This window comes from Doryrhamphus excisus, linkage group LG2, assembly GCF_037039965.1.
Source record: "Doryrhamphus excisus strain RoL-2023G ecotype Guam linkage group LG2, RoL_Dexc_Guam_v1.1, whole genome shotgun sequence".
Lineage (NCBI taxonomy): Eukaryota > Metazoa > Chordata > Actinopteri > Syngnathiformes > Syngnathidae > Doryrhamphus > Doryrhamphus excisus.
In genome coordinates this window covers 17894093-17914441 of record NC_136358.1, presented here as the reverse complement: position 1 = coordinate 17914441, position 20349 = coordinate 17894093, and the positions used below count along the sequence as shown (strand labels likewise).

Sequence of the window (20349 nt, the reverse complement as noted above, 5' to 3'; positions counted from 1 at the left end):
GGCAAATGCAGCCATCTCTTGTTAAAGTCGCACAGGAGGAGTTAATCAATATTTATTATTCAAGGCTTTCAATAATGATTTAAATGGGCTGTTTCGTTAATCATAGCCCATTTTTATTTCTGAATAATTACTGTTAGTTTGTTCACTTTGTGTTTAGCATGTTGCTAACAAGGAAATAAACGTGTAATAATAATCGTTAGCTTATTCCAGTATCTCCACCGGGCCATTTAAAGCTTCTTCTTCTTCTTTTTCTCTCGTTTTCCCATTTATTGTGATTTAATTCATTCAATTTGCTTCGTATATACAGCATATACAGTTAACTACAGTATATCCAATCACAATAATGTGCTAAATTGCTTCATTTTCTTTCCGAAATTTTTCGATATTTTTCTTTCGGAAAATATCAACACATCCCCAAAAAATCCGCCCACAGACAAGCAAACGACATACAAAAAACATGGAGATACTTTAATGTATAAATAATGGCTTTGTTAATCATTGTACAATATAGATTGCATACAGTACAATAATGTGAAGCGGAAAGACAAACAGAGAAGTTAATAAACATGGTTGATGGTTGTTTACACATTAGAGATGGATCAGCAGTCAGGCATTTTGTGGTAAACACATGCAATAACGTCAACAAAAAAAATATATGGAATGAGTAGAAGTATACAAAAATACTGTTAGATATTGTTACTATCCTTTTTCCGCTTGTCCGACCTATAAATATTGTTGAACCCTCATATGGGCGTGCATGGGTACAAGCTCAGAGCTGTACAAGCTGAATGGGACCAATCACAGCGGAGTGGGCGTGTCCGGAGGCGGGCCATGTGTGGAATCAATGAAAAGTGACAGTTTAGCGTGTCTCATATTAATTCAAATTGATAGCATTAGCAAATTTATTGAAGTTTTTGAATCCAAGGAAAAAAAGCTGGAATAGGTGCAGGTTCTGGAAGATCTAGAAAGCTTTCTGTGTGCGTTATCAAGTGTAGATGCTCTCTAGGAGTCCATAACTCAATTAAAAGCGCTGAAAATTAGCATAATAGGTCAGCTTTAATAAATAATAATAATAAAAAAAATAATTATTATAAAAACAATTTTATAATTATTAAAATTATTAAATAATATTATTTATATAATTATAATTATTTATATAATATATAATTTATATTATAATAATATTATGATAATATTAATATAATAATATATATTTTTAAAGACAGAGAAAGAGGTGCATCTCAATAAATTGGAATAAATATAGTATCTTTAACAAGGTAATAAGTAATTCAACTGAAAGTGAAATATGATAAATATGATAATATTTATTTATTAATAATTTTGATGATTATAGTTTACAGCTAATAAAATCTCCATATTCAGTATCTCAGAAAAAAAACTGATTGGTGTTAATCTAAATTGAACTCCTAAAATCAATATACTCTTATCTATATTCTGCAATAAATTATTGAGCTGCACCTGTAAATAGACAATAAACAGACCATAATAAACAGCGCGGCCATATGCGACTCTGAGAGGGGGTGAAGGTAAATCAAAAAGTCATTACATTCGCTCATGTGATTCATAATTCATCACTGTGAGTTACAGCAGCCACCTGCTTCTCCTTCATTTGGATTTTGACATGCAAGGAAAGTAACTAAAGGAGCGGTAACCATGGCAACAGCAGCTAATTTTACTGTAGTTTGCAAAAAAACGAGGTCAAAAATGCATTCACGCTTGTGGTCCAGACCAAAAATAACAAAAAATAAAATAAAATAAAAATGACTCTGCGGTTGGCGGTCGAGTGGTTAGCGCGCAGACCTCACAGCTAGGAGACCAGGGTTCAATTCCACCCTCGGCCATCTCTGTGTGGAGTTTGCATGTTCCCCCCATGCATGCGTGGGTTTTCTCCGGGTACTCCGGTTTCCTCCCACATTCCAAAAACATGCTAGGTTAATTAGCGACTCCAAATTGTCCATAGGTATGAATGGGAGTGTGAATGGTTGTTTGCCTATATGTGCCCTGTGATTGGCCTCGTGAGGAAAAGCGGTAAAAAATGAATGAATGAAACTTGGTGTATACTTTGGTGCAATTTGAAAATACATATTTGTCCTTTCTGCATGCTTTTTGCTGTCTTTTTAGCACTGGTCCGTGTCTTTGGTTGCTGTAGTGATTGGGTTCGATTGATCATGTACTCACACAGCGAACTCAGCAGCGTTCCTGTTCGCACAAACAAAACACAACAAGTGTGAACGCACCCTTGGATATACAAAATAAATCCACTTGTGGTGTCCAGCAACAGGATGGGTCACCATAGGGAGAGAAAGGTGGCGATGGGGGGACAAAAGAGGACGAGAAAGGCAGAAAAGGACGTGGCGGATGCTCCTCCACAGTCGTTGGCGTTCTCCTGGAAGAAACATGGCAGAATTATAAGAGTTCCGTGTGATGAACGTACAACGGCGTCTGTGAGGAGCGCACCTGAGGGTGGTAAGCGTGGCAGGATTCGGGGCGTCTGCGGATCTTCTGGGACCGCATCCGCTCACATTTGACTGAGGAGTTATGTTCGTAGGGGTCAAAGGGCGTACACAGGACTCTTTGTGTTACAGTGATGCAGAACGCGTATAATGAAAAGGATATATTTGACTTCCTTGGGCTCCATGGTGATGGGGGAGTGCTGTCTGGAGCAGTCACAGTCGGCCTGGACCACCAGCATCAGAAGGTTGCTCTCCGGGATCTGCTGCACCACAAACGTCCTGAAAAGCACGAAGGTTAAAGGTCATTTTATTTATTAACCCTTAGATGCACGAGTGACTAGACCCTACATTCTTCCATAAGTGGGTCAAAAATGACCCATACTAGAATTAATGCGTTTTTATGCAAATTTTGCCATTTTGGTTAGGAATAATCACTTGTATGATATTTAGTATTATATTTAGGAATTGATAAGAATCAAAGGTTCCTATTGGATTCCATAGAAAATGCATGCAGGTCATTTTTGACCCACTTATGGAAGGTTGGGGTAGTAACACAATTTTTTTTTATGTATAAAAAGTAACTTTAAAATGTGAATGGCATAATATCAAAAACATGTTTTTTGAGGAATACCTGGAATATGAATTCATAAAAAAATTTCATTACAAAGATATTTCAAGAAAACAACCTGACCGGGTCATTTTTGACCCACTTATGGAAGATTGGGGTAGTAACACAAAAACAAAAATTTCTTAAAATGTATATTAAATAAGTTTAAAATGTGAATGGCATGATATCAAAAACATGTTTTTTGAGGAATACCTGGAATATGAATTGATAAAAAAAATTTAATTACGAAGATATTTCAAGAAAACAACCTGATTGGGTCATTTTTGACCCACTTATGGAAGGGTGGGGTAGTAACACAAAATTTTTTTTTTAAATGTATAAAAGGTAAGTTAAAAATGTGAATGGCATGATATCAAAAACGTGTTTTTTGAGGAATACCTGGAATATGAAATGATGACAAAATTTCATTTTGAAGATATTTCAAGAAAACAACCTGACCGGGTCATTTTTGACCCACTTATGGAAGATTGGGGTAGTAACACAAAAACAAAAATTTCTTAAAATGTATAAAAAGTAAGTTTAAAATGTGAATGGCATGATATCAAAAACATGTTTTTTGAGGAATACCTGGAATATGAATTCATAAAAAAAATTTCATTACAAAGATATTTCAAGAAAACAACCTGACCGGGTCATTTTTGACCCGCTTATGAAAGGTTGGGGTAGTAACACAAAAACTAAAATTTCTTAAAATGTATAAATAGTAAGTTAAAAATGTGAATGGCATGATATCAAAAACGTGTTTTTTGAGGAATACCTGGAATATGAAATGATAAAAAATTTTCAGATATTTCAAGAAAACAACTTTATCGGGTCATTTTTGACCCACTTATGCATTTAAGGGTAAACCACACTAAAATCAACCTAAAGAAAGCCCAATATAATATCCTTTATCTTCTAATCTGTGGGGTAAGTCATTGTAATACCACTTCTGTCCTCATGAGGGCGTGCTCCACACTGAAAGACAGAATGCTGGTGAAACTTTCCCCCTCTCTCTCTCTCGCTCTCATTTTTACCTTTTGAATGCTTCTCTCACCCTCCATGTGCTTGGTATAACCTCACTAATCTAATGCTGCGTCTTCTCTTCTATAAATACACATAGCTCTCACTGTGCAGAAGCGTAGAAAATTATTATTAATTTTGAAATGACTGGACGTGGGATTTAGCGGAAAAGCCGCACTGCAGAATTGTCTGATTAAGTGCATGTGTGTAATTACTTCTGGCAGCGTCCACACTTAATGATGCTGTTGGTCTCTTTGACCGACGGCTCGTAGACGAAGCTGGGGTACTCGGTGTCGCACGGCTGCAGGATGTCCCCCTTTTTCTTGTGTATAAAGGCTAATGGGGGGAGACAAAGAAAGGTCACCGGGAGCTCCTTGAAGATACACACATGCTGAACATGAAAGGTACTCACACGTGCGGGTAGATGGCTTGGCTTGAAGGAGGGATGGTGATAATGGTGATGAGATGATGACAGGATGAAAATGCATGAAAAAGGTGATGTGATATATGATATGATCAGGGGTGTCACTAGGTTCTGAGGACGGGGGGGGGGGGCCTTAGCCCCCCTGGAGATGCACAGGATATGAATGAATGTAGTAGGCATTCAAAAACATCCAAAAAACAAGTAAGGAACAAGAACCGGGATATAACTTTCCCACTTTTGGGAAGATTTAGTAGAGATAGTGGACAGTGATCAATGATATAATAATCATGATTATATTATTAATTAGCCTATTATTATTACTATTATCATTATTCTTCTTCTGATTATTACTAGGCTAGTATTAGCCTGCTTATTGGCTTGCTTATTAGCCTGCTTTTGCCCTATTATATAAAATCTGTCAAAGATTTTTGTATTAAAAAATAAAAGAATCAATAAAAATCATTCATTCATTCGCTTTCCACCGCTTATCCTCATGAGGGTTGTGGGGGTGCTGGAACCTATCCCAGCTGTCTTCGGGCGAGAGGCAGGGTACACCCTGGACTGGTGGCCAGCCAGCCAATCACAGGGCACATATAGTCAAACAACCATTCACACTCACATTCATACCTATGGACAATTTGGAGTCACCAATTAACATAGCATGTTTTTGGAATGTCGGAGGAAACCGGAGTACCCGAGGAAAACCCACACATGCAAACTCCACACAGAGTTGGCCGAGGGTGGGATTGAACTCGGTTCTCCTCGCTGTGAGGTCTGCGCGCTAACCACTCGACCGCCATGCAGATCAATGATATAATAATCACTATTATATTATTAATTAGCCTATTATTATTACTTATGAACGTAGGGCAGTGCCCTCATGTTCGGCTTCTGAGCTCCACGGAAACCAGCAGTGCCACTGACAAAGTGTTTCCGACAATGAGTGCTCCTCCTCGGGCAGGCAAGGTTGGAAGACCTCCAGGGGTGTCTACTTTTTGAGTTCATACAAGGTAAGTCAGGGGTCTCCAGTCAGTAGATCATGAGCTACCAGTAGCTCCTAAGAAGTTGGACAAGCTAGCGTTAGCCTGCTTATTGGCTTGCTTATTAGCCTGCTTTTGCCCTATTATATAAAATGTGTCAGAGATATTTTTTAATTTAAAAAAATCAATAAAAAAAATCAATAATTTTTTTCAAAAATCAATAAAAAAATATCAAATTATTTAGGAGGGCATCAGAACATTTTAGGGGGGCGGAAGCCCCTCTAAAATAGGCCTAATTACACCACTGTATATGATACAGACAAATTGTCACATAATCCATGTTTCAGGTACACTATATGGACGGGGACACACAAGTGGCTGATAAACGAATCAGCCAGGGGGTGGGCTGGATTAGACTAGGGGAAAATGTGGTCCCTTGCAAGACCAGTTGAGACCCCGTGGTCTCCTACTAAATGGACTCTCCTGCAAAAATGTTAGTTGAACTGAACTTGTGGGCCCGTCTGATGTCATTCGCGGGCCATATTTGGCATCCGACCTTAGCAAGACTTTGCCAGTTTTATGTGGGAGCAGTTTCGGAAAAGGCATGCTATTGTGTTTTGTTTTGGGTTTTTTTCTCCTCACCGTCTGCAAAGTGCTCCGTGTGCCAGAATCCGCAGATGTTAAACTCAAGGAGAAAGCTTGTGAAGTGCAGAAAAGAGGAGAGTGGACAGAAAGGGAATCAATCAGGCGGCAATTGTTAACAAAAACTGGGCCAGGACCCAAAGTTGTGTCAGGGGAGTAATGCAAAAATGTTCCAGTAACTTATTGTAGCTATTTTTCATCATAATTGATCACTTTGCTGCACAATATGTATTCTAGATTTTGACCAAATGAATGAGGGAAAAAAAATGCACGCTTGTTGCTACTAGCAACACTTACAGGAAGAAGTTGGACAGGAACCACTTGAAAGCGGCTGCCAAGCCATAGAACGACTAGATGGGATAAACATAAACATATAAGACAAATCCAGTAGATGAGAAATAGATGGATGCATACGTACGCTAAGAAGAGGCCGTGCGCCGCTGATGGAGTGTACGCTCATCTTGCACATGGCCTGGTAGTCAAACAGCGACACCCTGAAGGACGAATAAAAACAAACATCACATGATAAACACGCATGTATATTTGCAGATGCCGAGTCAACGCCAAAGTCAACGCCGCGCGCTGTATGCGGACCTCTTACGTAATGTCCTGTGGCAAATGAAGCTTGACAAAATCTTTTAGCTGCTTCAAAAATAGAACATCACTCAGGAGGCTTGGGGCATAAAAGACGAAGGGCATGAAGGAAAGGATGGCGGCTGAAAGGAAGGGGGGGGTGATGCAGTACTTTCTGTCTATGGATACTGGACACCCGGATGCCATCAAGGCAACCATGGCGTTTCGAATATCACATGCACCGATACGCCTAAAAGTCAAATGTCATATACGTACAGTACCTTCTTTCGTTTTTGACACATATTCACGACTTTGAAAATGTATGGGATGGTTTCAAACTATTACAAGGGACGTAGGTGGGTTCGTTGTTTACTTCCTGTTTAGTTTTGCCTTTAACATGGCGCATGGTTGAAATAATGTTAGAATCTGTTGCCATCCAAAGATCCTCGTAAATGATAGGACCAGCCTGATGTTTTTCAGAACCCACCGCCAAAACTGCGAGTCAAGAGTAAGACAAAAATGTTAGTCCCGCCCACGTTTTGGAGTGACCTTTCTGGGCGGTCTGATGTCATCCATTAGACTGTAGCTTTACACTGTAAGCTTGCTTTGTGAACATGTCCAAAAACGTTTTGCTGCTTTTAAGGACCTACTGTAAAACGCGAGTCAAAGATCCTCCATAAAAAGAGAGCTCTGCTGTTTTTGCCAAAAAAACTCCACTAGACAAAGATCTTCTATATGACAGAAGAGCTTTGCTGTTTTTGAGAATCTATTGCGGAAAAAATCACGAGACAAAGGCCTTCTATATGACAGGAGCACTTTGCTATTTTTAAGAACCGATTGCCAAAAAAACTCCAGTAGACAAAGATCTTCTATATAACAGAAGCGCTTTGTTGTTTTTGGGAACCTATTGCCGAAAAAAATCACGAGACAGAGACCTTCAATATGAGAGGAGCACTTTGCTATTTTTAAGAACCGATTGCCAAAAAAACTCCAATAGACAAAGATCTTCTATATGACAGAAGCAATTTGCTGTTTTTGAGAACCTATTGCCGAAAAAATCACAAGACAGCGACCTTCTATATGACTGGAGCACTTTGCTATTTTTAAGAGCCCATTGCCAGAAAAACTCCACTAGGCAAAGATCTTCAATATGACAGAAGCGCTTTGCTGTTTTTGGGACACTATTGCCGAAAAAAATAATTGAGAACCAATTGCGGAAAAAATCATAAGACAGAGACCATCTATATGACAGGAGCACTATGCTATTTTTAAGAACCGATTGCCAAAAAAACTCCACAAGACAAAGATATTCTCTATAACAAGCACTTTGCTGTTTTTGGGAACCTATTGCCGAAAAAATCACGAGACAGATACCTTCTATTTGTTATTTTTAAGAACCGATTGCCAAAAAAACTCCACTAGACAAAGATCTTCTATATGACAGAAGCGCTTTGCTGTTTTTGGGAACCTATGACCAAAAAAATCACGGGACAGAGACCTTCTATATGACACCAGCACTTTGCTATTTTTAAGAACCGATTGCCAAAAAAAACTCCACTTGACAAAGATCTTCTATATGACAGGAGTGCTTTGCAGTTTTTTGGAATCTGCCGCAACAATGCTAGTCGCTCCCAAGTTTTGACCTGCAAAGATCCTCTATATTTCAAGAGGACCTACTGCAAAACCACCAGCGAGAGGTTCCCCATATGACATAAGCGCTCTGCTCTTTTTAAGAACCTATTCCCGAAAATGCTGGTCAAAGATCCTTTATATGACAGTGCTTTGCTGGTTTTTTTTTTTTAGGAATCTGTAACAATGTTTGTTACTGCCAAATTTGGGAAGGAACCTGTCGTTCCCATGCAGGCCACTATTGGCTCAGATGGTCTAAGTGCAACCTTACCTTTTGAACATGCCCATTCGTATGAGTGTGGTCATGACAGATCCGTCAACCTCGCCAAAGAACCTGCCGGCCTGTCGGCAAAGAGACGGAGACGGAGACATCCATCGTGGGTTTTTTAGGGAGAGAATTGGTGTAGAAGACAACAAAACAACCTACGTCGGCACGCTGCTTGGAAATGAGGACAAAGCCATTGTTGTCAATCACGTAGCACTCCATGTCCTGCCACGAGACACAAACAACGCAATTACCACTGAAATTATACACAACAGAATAATCAGCTCTGTGATGCGGCGGGGTTGCTCCACTCACTAAGCTGTCACAGCGAAGTGGACACACTCCCTCCACGGCCGAGCACTGAAGATGAACAACACAACACAACATTAACAAAAGTCATGACAATGTGTCACTCAAAGTGATCAGTCAGGGGTTCATCAGCAGGTATGAGCGTGCGGCGTGAAGGCGTTAATTTGGGCGAGACACGACTTAACTCCGGTACCCTTGATCGCATTTGCAACTGTGTGTGTGTGTGTGTGTGTAATCTGTTCAAAGTGTGTGAAGAGGATTTCACAGAGCTGAGCAGGTGCAGAAGATGTTGACACCAGAGGTGGAGACAGAAGTAAAAAAATAAATAAATAAAGAGTGAGAAATACTTACATCAGTGTTGTTTGGCTGTCAAGACACACACACACACACACACAAATAGGAAGAAAATACAGAAAATTATATTAAATATAGACAATACATTATTTACATATTAAATCAGCATTATTATTTTTAGTAGTAGTAGTGTTTTAATTGTTATGAGTAACATTATCAATAGTATAATTATCATTATTATTATTTATCAGGTGATGTTCTTTCATGGGCTGCACGGTGGTTAGCGCGCATGCCTCACAGCTAGAAGACCCGAATTCAATTCCACCCTCTGCCATCTCTGTGTGGAGTTTGCATGAATGAATGAATGAATGAATGTTCGTTCATGCCACTACTGTATGAAATGAAATAATTACCATTATTATAATAAATATCAATGTTATCATTCATTCATTTTCTATTCTGAGTATTTTATTGTATTTTTCAACAAAAAAAGCACTTTAAATTGTCAAAAAATGCCTTACACTGCATGTATTATTTGTCTGTATTATTCATTCATTTTCTACCGCTTTTTCCTCACGAGGGTCGCGGGGGGTGCTGGAGCCTATCCCAGCTGTCTTCGGGCGAGAGGCGGGGTACACCCTGGACTGGTGGCCAGCCAATCACAGGGCACATATAGTCAAACAACCATTCACACTCACATTCATACCTATGGACAATTTGGAGTCACCAATTAACCTAGCATGTTTTTGGAATGTGGGAGGAAACCGGAGTACCCGGAGAAAACCCACGCGTGCACGGGGAGAACATGCAAACTCCACACAGAGATGGCCGAGGGTGGGAATTGATCTGCGCGCTAACCACTAGACCGCCGTGCCGCCCCTCAATGTTATCATAATTATTGTAATTGTTATTATATCATAAAACATGTCATGTTTATGATGTCAAGTAAAATAAACATTACCATTATCACCTTATCATTGTCATCATCATTATCATTAATATCATTCTTATCGGCATGACTGTCATTATTACTATTATCATTAATATCATTTTTATATCTTTACCACCCTTGTCATTATTATTATTAACATCATCTACATTATCATTATTAATATCATTATCATTAATATCATCCTTTTTGGCATTATCCTTATCATTATCCTCATTACCATATCATCATAATTGGCATTAGCGTTATTATCAGTGGGCTGCACGGCGGTCGAGTGGTTAGCACACAGACCAGGGTTCAATTCCACCCTCAGCCATCTCTGTGTGGAGTTTGCATGTTCTCCCCGTGCATGCGTGGGTTTTCTCCGGGTATTCCGGTTTCCTCCCACATTCCAAAAACATGCTAGGTTAATTAGCGACTCCAAATTGTCCATAGGTATGAATGTGAGTGTGAATGGTTGTTTGTCTATATGTGCCCTGTGATTGGTGATTGGTGTACCTCCAGCTCCAGCACCCCCGCGACCCTCATGAGGATAAGCATTAGAAAATGAATGAATGAATGAATTATTATCAGTAATGATGATAAATTATGATCTTATTATATGTGATATGAATGAAAAAAACGGACATCATTTTCATCATCATTTCCAATGAACGTAATCAGCGTCTCCCCACGCTGCAGCAGCACAGCGATGTCGGAACACGACCCAATTAACAGACAGACTCATTCCCAATCCTCGGACAATCGTAATTCACGGCCTAATGACGCTGCACTTTTGACTTCAGGTGCGTAGAACATACATGATATCTGCTCACCACATTAGGCGTGTAATTAGACCCGCAGTACAAAACACTGTATTAAATACATTCAGGACTCTAATGTACCTCTTGCTTCATTGTCATTCTGCAGCCTCACTACCCCCCCCCCCCCCCCTCGTCTCCCCCCGCCCTTGCAGGTTGCAAACTTAAAAATAGACACAGTGTGAGTGTATGATGTTGCACAAAGCCAATGAAAAAAACATGTTTGACAGTGACATCATGATTACGTAAGCCATCTAAGCAGCGTGCGTGTGTGCGTGTTTATGTGTGTGTGTGGGGGGGGTACCTTTACTTCTCAACACATGAAAGCCAACAATAAGGTGAAATATTTATGCACCACCTAGAATAACATCTGAAAATGACACTAACGAGTTCCTCGCAGATGAAAACGGACAACTTGTGAACAGATGGCCGTGCATATGTTCCACACAAGACACACTATATCACACACACACACTGTATCACACACACACACACACACACATGGCTGGTGTAGCGCCATCCATCATTTAACACCCAGCTAGCCAAAGGCCTTAATGCTCTTTTAATCGCTATCTTTGCCACCGTGGGAGAAGAAGAGGTGGCCCAGCCTTGGAGGTGTGGAAGGACACCATATATCAGTCTCTCAACGCACCACTAATCTTCATTTACCACTTCTAGTACATTAGAATGGAACATGCCCAACGGTGTTACATTCAAGTGTGTTGCTGTCTGAAAAGGAGTAGGAAGAAGCAGAATTTATTTATAAATTATATTTAAATTATATTTAAAATGAAAAGGAGTAGGGAGAAGCAGAATTTATTTATAGATTATATTTAAATAATAAAGTATATTTAGAATTCTACCCTTCCTCAGATAGTTTGTTCATGTCCTGTTTTTGATAAACATCAGAATTTTATGAGTTTTATTTATTTATTTTATTTTTATTTGTTTTATCTTATTTATTTATTCTTAATATAGTTGATATATGGATGATGCACTGACTGTTGGGCAATTTTTCAATTTCCTTATACTTGTTCCAATGACAAAAAAGGACTATTCTATTCTATTGCTAAACCATTACAACTGAAATGTTCATACTGAGTAAGCGCGCCTGATGTTCGGTCCGGTGAGTGGATGCACACGTACCTGTGATGCAATGGCCCAAAATCTGGATTCCATCGCTTCCAGAGTCATCTGAACACCAATGGCTGTAAGACAGACATGGAAAAAGAAATATATATATATATATATATATCAAAAAAAAATCTCACATGTTCAAATGTTTGCTCAAAAGAACAAATGTTATATATATATATATATATATATATATATCCAGTGACGTCATGAGGCCTATTGTAGGGGGGCTTCAACCCCCCTAAAATGTTCTTAAGGCCCCCTAAATAATTTGATATTTTGGATTTTTTTTATTGATTTTTTATATTTTATATTTTTATATTGATTGTTTTTTTTACAAAAAATCTCACATGTACAAATGTTTGCTCAAAAGAAGAAATGTTCTATATATATATGTATATATATATATATTTTTTTTGATTTTTTAAATTTTGTGTTTATATTGATTTTATATTGCTTTTATTGCTTTTGTTTGTTTTTTTACAAAAAAAAATCTCTGACAAATTTTATATAATAGGGCAAAAGCAGTTTAATAAGCAAGCCAATAAGCAGGCTAATACCAAATGCAGGCCAAATAAAAATGGTACAAAATGTACATGCACTATTTAGATTCATTTTTTACCTTCTGTCATTTAGTGGAATTAACCTGCAACAGAATATAACTAATATTGTATGAATAAGCTGACATCTGCCCAACATAGTGAATGGTCAGTGAAGGCATCAATCATCCTCCAGGGCCAAGGCCACGTGTAAGAGGATCCATCCATCTCCACTATTTATCTGGTGTGCTGCAGTTCTGCGAAAAAACCCTCTTCGTGTCTTCACACCCTTTATGCCCATCAAGCAGGCGCGCTGTGCGAATGTGCGGCTGGTGTGTTATTGCGTGCGTGCACGTTATAGTGTGGAAGGTCAGTGTGTGTGTGTGTTAAATGAGCAGTGTTGCTGTTTCCCCAGAGTGGAGGCTAAAAATACAGAAAGGCGTTTGGACGTCTGTTTTGGAGGGGGGCCTTCTTTGACATGCATGCGGCGTTTCCACCTTTTACTGTAGAGCAGACGCGTTCCAACCCCAGAGGCCTGCATGCTAAAAAATAAAAGGCGAAACACTTCCACCTATTCAGGAAAAAGAGTAATTAACTACACTAAAAAAGTTTAAGATTTGTCTTATAGGTAACAAAGCATACTGCGGTGGAACCTCGATAAAATTTATGCTGAAAAGTTGCTTTGGTCAGCATACATTTTCCGGTTAGAGTACAACATGGTGCACATCTTGTTGTGTTGTTAATACACTGCCTGCGTCCAAACGAGTTCTTAATGTATTCTTATCACAGAACATCCTTGTTAGCTTGCTAATATCGTCAAAAAAAATAATTAAATATTAAAAACAATAAAAAAATTATTCAATTAAATTAAAAAAATAAAATTTAATTAATCTAATGTTACAAGAAATAAAGTGTTACAAAAGTGTTACAAAAAGAAAAGTGGAAATGTTAACAAGAAGAAAAGTCGCTATGTTACAAAAATAAAGTTTTGTGTTTAACGTTACAAATATAAAAGTGTAAATGTTACAAAAAAGCAGCATTTCTAATGTTACAAGAAGAAAAGTTGGATTGTGACAAGAAATAAAGTCGTCATGTTACAAAAATAAAGTTTTATCTTTAACGTTACAAACAGAAAAGTCTAAATGTTACAAAAAAAGCAGCATTTCTAATGTTACAAGAAGAAATGTTGGATTGTTACAAGAAATAAAGTCACCATGTTACAAAAATAAAGTTTTGTCTTTAACATAACAAACAGAAAAGTCTGAATGTCACAAAAAAAGCAGCATTTCTAATGTTACAAGAAGAAAAGTTGGATTGTGACAAGAAATAAAGTCGTTACAAAAATAAAGTTGTATCTTTAACGTTACAAAAAGAGAAGTGGAAATGTTTACAAGGAGAAAGTCGCTATGTTATGAAAATAAAGTTTTATCGTTAACGTTACAAACAGAAAAGTCTGCATGTCACAAAAAAAGCAGCATTTCTAATGAAGTCGGAATGTTACAAGAATAAAGTTGTATCTTTGACGTTTCAAAAAGACAATTGGAAATGTTTACAAACAGAAAAGTCTAAATGTTACCAAAAAAAGCAGCATTTCTAATGTTACAAGAAGAAATGTTGGCTTGTTACTTCTTGTAGCAATCCAACATGAAGTCGGAATGTTACAAGAATAAAGTTGTATCTTTGATGTTACAAAAAGACAATTGGAAATGTTTACAAGAAGGAAAATCGGTATGTTACGATATCTTTAACGTTACAAACAGAAAAGTCTAAATGTTACAAAAAAGCAGCATTTCTAATGTTACAAGAAGTTACAAGAAATAGAGTGGGAATGTTACAAAAATAAAGTTAGATCTTTAACATTAGTAGTAGTCCACCATGCACAATCACATGTATTGTTGTGAAATAGCAATTTGCTAAATAGCTATTTGTCTAAGCAGTGGTAGCGCTGTGTTTGTATTCTTAGACAGTGTGAGACTTTGGCGACATGATTGACAGCGTGCGCTGATTATAAATCAGTCACTGAGGGTTGCCGCCGTGTCGTGCGTGTACATTAGCACCTGCTTGCTGCTGATTTTCTTTGTCCCTTTGGTCATGTGTGTCGTGTGTCATTGTATGAGAATAGCAGAGGCTTCCCCCGAGTTCTTGTGCAAAGCATGCTGGGAGGAGTAGGGGGGAAAAAGTGCTGAGTCTTTGATGCTAATATGACGTGTCATATCCTCCCTCGCAGTGCTTGCTGTGTGTGTGTGTGTGTGTGTGTGTGGGTGTATACAGTATGTGTTCATGCGCTGCTCCGAACTTATGCAATTACACTTTTTTTTTGGTGTTGTGAAAATAAAACAGACATCAGTCATTCCCCACCGTCTTGTGTCATGTATGAAAACACACAAGCACATCTCACACTGTCTAAGAATACAAACACAGCACTACCACTGCTAAGACAAATTGCTATTTAGCAAAATGCAAAATGCTGCATGGTGGACTATTAATAAGACCTTAGAATTTTGTCCATCCTTGTGCTAATAAACAGGACAGGGGTGTCCAAACTTTTTCCAGCAAGGCCCACACAGTGAAAAATGAAATGTTGCAACTTTGCCATGTTGATCATTGTGATGCAGGTGAAAAAGCCTATATTAATATTAATTCCACTCCTTTTTCCTTTTTTTTAATGTATTTTCCAAATCTTTAAACTTTATGTTAATAATACATTTTTGTTTCATAATATTATTATATTATTTCATTCCTATGATTTATTCCCATGGTATTAACTTATAACCAAAACAAATAACAAAAAATGTGTTGTTGTTTTTTTAACTGACACATTTGTTTTTAAATATTTCAACCATAAATACTAAAATTAAGATATTTAATCTGGCATTCTCATAAAATTATGGCTTTTTTTGCGTAGACTATGACATTTTTATCTTAATATTTTGACTTTATTCTTGTAAAATGAATGCAGATTGTTGTTGTTGGCTTCTTATGTTTAAATTATACTTTTAGAATTTGCCACAGGCCACTTAAAATCAGCCATGCGCCACAAATGGCCCCCGGGCAAGACTTTGGACACCCCTGCCTAAGCAATAAGACGAACCAAGCATATTGATATTGTCTTCTGATGTTAGCGTTAAATGGCTAATATTACACACCTAGTTGATTATTCCACTAAACAAATAACCGAGGGTCGCGGGGGTGCTGGAGCCTATCCCAGCTGTCTTTGAGCGAGAGGCGGGGTACGCCCTGGACTGGTGGCCAGCCAATCACAGGGCACATATAGACAAACAACCATTCACACTCACATTCATACCTATGGACAATTTGGAGTCGCTAATTAACCTAGCATGTTTTTTTGGAATGTGGGAGGAAACCGGAGTACCCGGAGAAAACCCACATATGCACAGGGATGGCCGAGGGTGGAATTGAACCCTGGTCTCCTAGCTGTGAGGTCTGCGCGCTAACCACTAGACAACCGTGCCGCCCGATATTGTATTTCTATGATATAATATGATGGACTCCAGCACCTCCACACACACAAACACAGGCAGCCCCGAGTCATCGACTAAAACCTGCAAAGTTACCAAAAATAGTCCAGCGTTCTTCAGCGCAGCCTCTACAGACTTTCCTGAGTGTTCAATAAACTGATGTTGCCTGGCAACCGACACCTTTCAGTGTAGCAAACTCTGCCGGTGTCCCCTTTGTGTAATAATGTCGACCAAGGCTTGATTGAGATGAGAGGCTTAGCTTGGCATCGTCTTTGTGCGGGTACGGTATTTATTTCAGTGCAACTTCCTCTTTCCAGGCTAAAAAGCGCTAACGTGAAGTTGAATGCAACTCCAAGCCTGAGCTGTGACGTCACGTTACCAAAGCAACAGGCCAAGAGAGACGCCATTGGACAAAAGGCAGGATGACTCAACTACCCTTTTTTCCCGTAAACTCACTCTCGTGTTTTTATGTGCAACTTTTGAGGATGGAGGGTGATGACAGGTGCACAGCGGAGCTGCGTTAGCAAAGAGTAGTACATCCGACGACCCGGACTAAATAATCCCGAGTACGATTCTCCTCACTGACCTCTTCTACTCCTCTTTTACTCCTCTTCTACTCCTCTTCAAACGGCGATTATAAACTTAAAGAGGGAGTCTGTGCCTCTAAAATGTTTCCTAATCCACTTTACTTATTTATCCTGCAGTGACAGCAAGAGCGGATGACGCACCGAGTGAGAATCCTCTCTTTTTTTTTTTCTCAACAGTGTCCCAATATGTTCACACTAGAAGAAAAAAAGTGTTATATGAGTGTCATATATCATGAAAGCTGACAAATTAAAGGTGAGGTGCAAAAAAAAAAAAAAAAAAAGAATTGTAACAGTCAAATTTCCTGTTGTATAAGACAGGATCAGTGTAGTTTTTAAGTACCTGCTGCAAAAATACTAGTCAAACAACTGTTTTCAAAGCAAAAATGCTTGTCAAAGATCCTCTATAAGACAGGAGTGTTCTGCTGTTAAGGACCTACTGTAAAAATGCCCATAATACATCTTCTATCTAAGAGGAGTGCTGCTGTGTTTGAGGACCTTCTGCAAAAAAAAAAAAGCTAGTCAAAGATCCTCTATATGACAGGAGTTCTTTGCTGTTTTTGAGGACGTCCGACAAAAACAGCAGTTAAAGATTTTGTATATAACTGGACCTATTGCAAAATTGTCAAAGATCATCTATAAGACAGGAGCGTTCTGCTGTTGTAAAGGACCTACTGTAAAAATGCCCATAATACATCTTCTATCTAAGAGGAGTGCTGCTGTGTTTGAGGACCTTCTGCAAAAAAAAAAGCTAGTCAAAGATCCTCTATATGACAGGAGTTTTTTGCTGTTTTTGAGGACCTCCGACAAAAACAGCAGTTAAAGATTTTGTATATAACTGGACTTATTGCAAAATTGTCAAAGATTAAATTAAATTAAATTAAATTAAATTAAATTAAATTAAATTAAATTAAATTAAATTAAATTAAATTAAATTAAATTAAATTAAATTAAATTAAATTAAATTAAATTAAATTAAATTAAATTCACATGACATTACACTAAACTAAACCAAACTAAGCTTCATTTAAATTACGAAAAAAGGCCCATTCGACCCGAGTTCCATTCCAATATCTCATCAGGGCAGATTATGGGAAATAGCCAACGCCCCCTCTGGGGTGACCATCCACAATCCACCGTATAAGTGTGGAGAGATGGATAGTGGCAGGGAGAGGTGGGCATGGCGTGGATGGACCTGATGTTAATACCAGGACCAGATGAGACCATTTGTCTTCCCTGACAGTGGTCCAATACATTACAGGGGACTGCAGAGGAGGACGCCGCTTGAAGGAGGAGGGAGAAAATTCCAGCAGACACACATTCCCTGTAAGTCCCTATACGCTTGTCCGTGAAATAGACTTCTCCCTTGCACAATAAACACACTTCTTACTCTTTGCCAGACAAAAAAAAGCAGACACTTTTCCCCCGGAAGGCTGAATTAATCAAGTGCATCTTGCGTTCTGCTGTTAAAAATATTTTCCCTGCGTCTTAATCAGGCAATCTGGAGGAGGAGGCGCCCGGGGGTGTCAATATATATACGGCGATATCACGTCCCGTCGGTGTATTTTAACCTGCTGTGCCCCAAAGGTAAATTAACGATGTATACAAGTTGGAATTCTGAATGAATCTAATTATGACAATGACTCTTATTGCAAATGTTGATGCAAAATCAGAGGAGAACAGCATATTCATATTATCTACATACTGTATTGTATAGTATAACTCTGGGAAAAAACTGTTGATATTGTTAATACTTGGGTTGTTTATATTGTTTATTTTTCTATATTGTGTATTTTATACTGCTTAACTGATTCTGTACTCTTGCTGCTGTGCAATGCAAATTTCCCCACTGAGGGACATTCATTCATTCATTCATTTTCTACCGCTTTTTCTGACTGGTCGCCAGCCAATCACAGGGCACATATAAACAAACAACCATTCACACTCACATTCATACCTATGGACAATTTGAAGTCGCTAATTAGCCTAGCATGTTTTTGGAATGTGGGAGGAAACCGGAGTACCCAGAGAAAACCCACGCATGCACGGGGAGAACATGCAAACTCCACATAGAGATGGCCGAGGGTGGAATTGAACCCTGGTCTCCTAGCTGTGAGGTCTACGCACTAACCACTAAACCGCCATGCAAATAAATATTGACATGATCACATCAATCACTCATCATTTGCTGCAAAAGTAACCACTAATATATGTCATTAATCATGAATGAATGATATTTTTACACTATTCTGAAACCCAATTAAAAAATGAGCTGTGGGCCAAAAGTGTAATAAAATTCCCACGCCTGGTCTAGAATGATGAAGTGTGGAGTTTTCCAATATTAACGTTGAAACAAATCGGAACGGACATTGCTTTACGGGATAAAGACTTTGGCATTGACCTCTTCGATTAGACGAGGTCAATGAGATGGCACCCTATAAATAGCACCCGGTGGACGGTGACACGGGCCGCTGATTGCGTGACAAAGTGAAGTGGTTTCGATAGGCCTCTGCCCAAATGCGGGGTGGATAACAACAAGGCGGGAAGAATCATATCCAATTTTGGACGCGACGGTGCGAGGACACTTCATACGCGGCCTTAAAACAAAACTTCATCCTATCGTCAGTTTTCCACAGCGTTCTATTTCGACGCCGCTAAAATAGAAAGCGTTTTTTCCGGGAATACACGCATGGCTGCTGACACCAGGCACCAACACCCACGTCCATGTTCCGCTTGTTTGTTTGCGTATGGCGGCCAGCTGACCAGTGTGGTGTCTGAGTCATGATGGACGCTGCAGGAAGGGAATAGATGATTTATCTTATACAGCAATCAAATGCTAGTAAATGTAGTCCCTCGTGTACAGTACAGTACAGTACAGGTGACACAGGTGGAAAAACATCTGTAATATGAAATGATTGACTTTTGCCGCTTGAAGGCGACGCGGCATTCATTTGAAAGATTTTCACGCTACTCGTTCCGTGAAGGTCACAGGTTACAACAACGCCGACCTTCAAGCGTGTGTGTGATGAACCGCTCAAGGTGGCCCCTTCGAGTTAATCAGGTGCTGCTTAAACAGTGGCCTCCGCTGTAATAGAGGCCATGCCTCAATGAAACACTATATTGCCAGTGAAATAAATCCAAACCCAAAAATATTTACAAGGTTGTGATGACTACTTTTACAATGGAGGTAGGGTGCGCAGTTTTTATTGATATTGTGAGAGAGGTGTCAATTTAATGTGTTTTGAGACTTCTTTGGGAATTTGTCTGAGATAGACACCATGCCCTGATTAAATATTAGCATGAATTGTGTTCGTGTTACAAATAAACGCCACACCTCAAATAATACTGCATATATGGAGATAGTTTGCTGTGCAAGTTCGCAGTCTAAACATAATTAACTTAGCAAAGTGGAGTGTGCAGTTTTGAAATGTTTTCTAATAGTTTTCACCCTCCAATCAAGCAAAATAAACACCACACCTCAAATAATACTGTATTTATATGGAGATAGTTTGCTGTGCAAGTTCACAGTCTAAACATGATTAACTTGGGGAAGTAGAGTGTGCAGTTTTGGAATGTTTTCTAATAGTTTTCACCCTCCAATGGAGCAAAATAAACACCACACCTCAAACAATAAGATGGTTATG

The 20349-nt window shown here is 38.8% G+C and overlaps 1 protein-coding gene across 1 annotated transcript in view; it reads right to left on the bottom strand.

Annotated features, from left to right (window-relative positions):
• Positions 1–447: 447 nt before the first annotated feature.
• Positions 448–20349, bottom strand: part of cacna2d4a (calcium channel, voltage-dependent, alpha 2/delta subunit 4a) — a 62720-nt gene continuing 42818 nt past the window's right edge. Inside the window, exons 30-42 of the mRNA XM_078799383.1 lie at positions 12116–12177; positions 9278–9292; positions 8933–8977; positions 8780–8842; positions 8624–8694; positions 6569–6644; positions 6448–6500; positions 6151–6206; positions 4517–4537; positions 4320–4440; positions 2633–2753; positions 2479–2556; positions 448–2407 (exon numbers count right to left, since the gene is read on the bottom strand). Of these exons, the coding sequence (XP_078655509.1) occupies positions 2309–2407; positions 2479–2556; positions 2633–2753; positions 4320–4440; positions 4517–4537; positions 6151–6206; positions 6448–6500; positions 6569–6644; positions 8624–8694; positions 8780–8842; positions 8933–8977; positions 9278–9292; positions 12116–12177 (881 nt within the window). The 3' untranslated portion in view covers positions 448–2308. The remainder of the gene's footprint in view (positions 2408–2478; positions 2557–2632; positions 2754–4319; positions 4441–4516; positions 4538–6150; positions 6207–6447; positions 6501–6568; positions 6645–8623; positions 8695–8779; positions 8843–8932; positions 8978–9277; positions 9293–12115; positions 12178–20349) is intronic.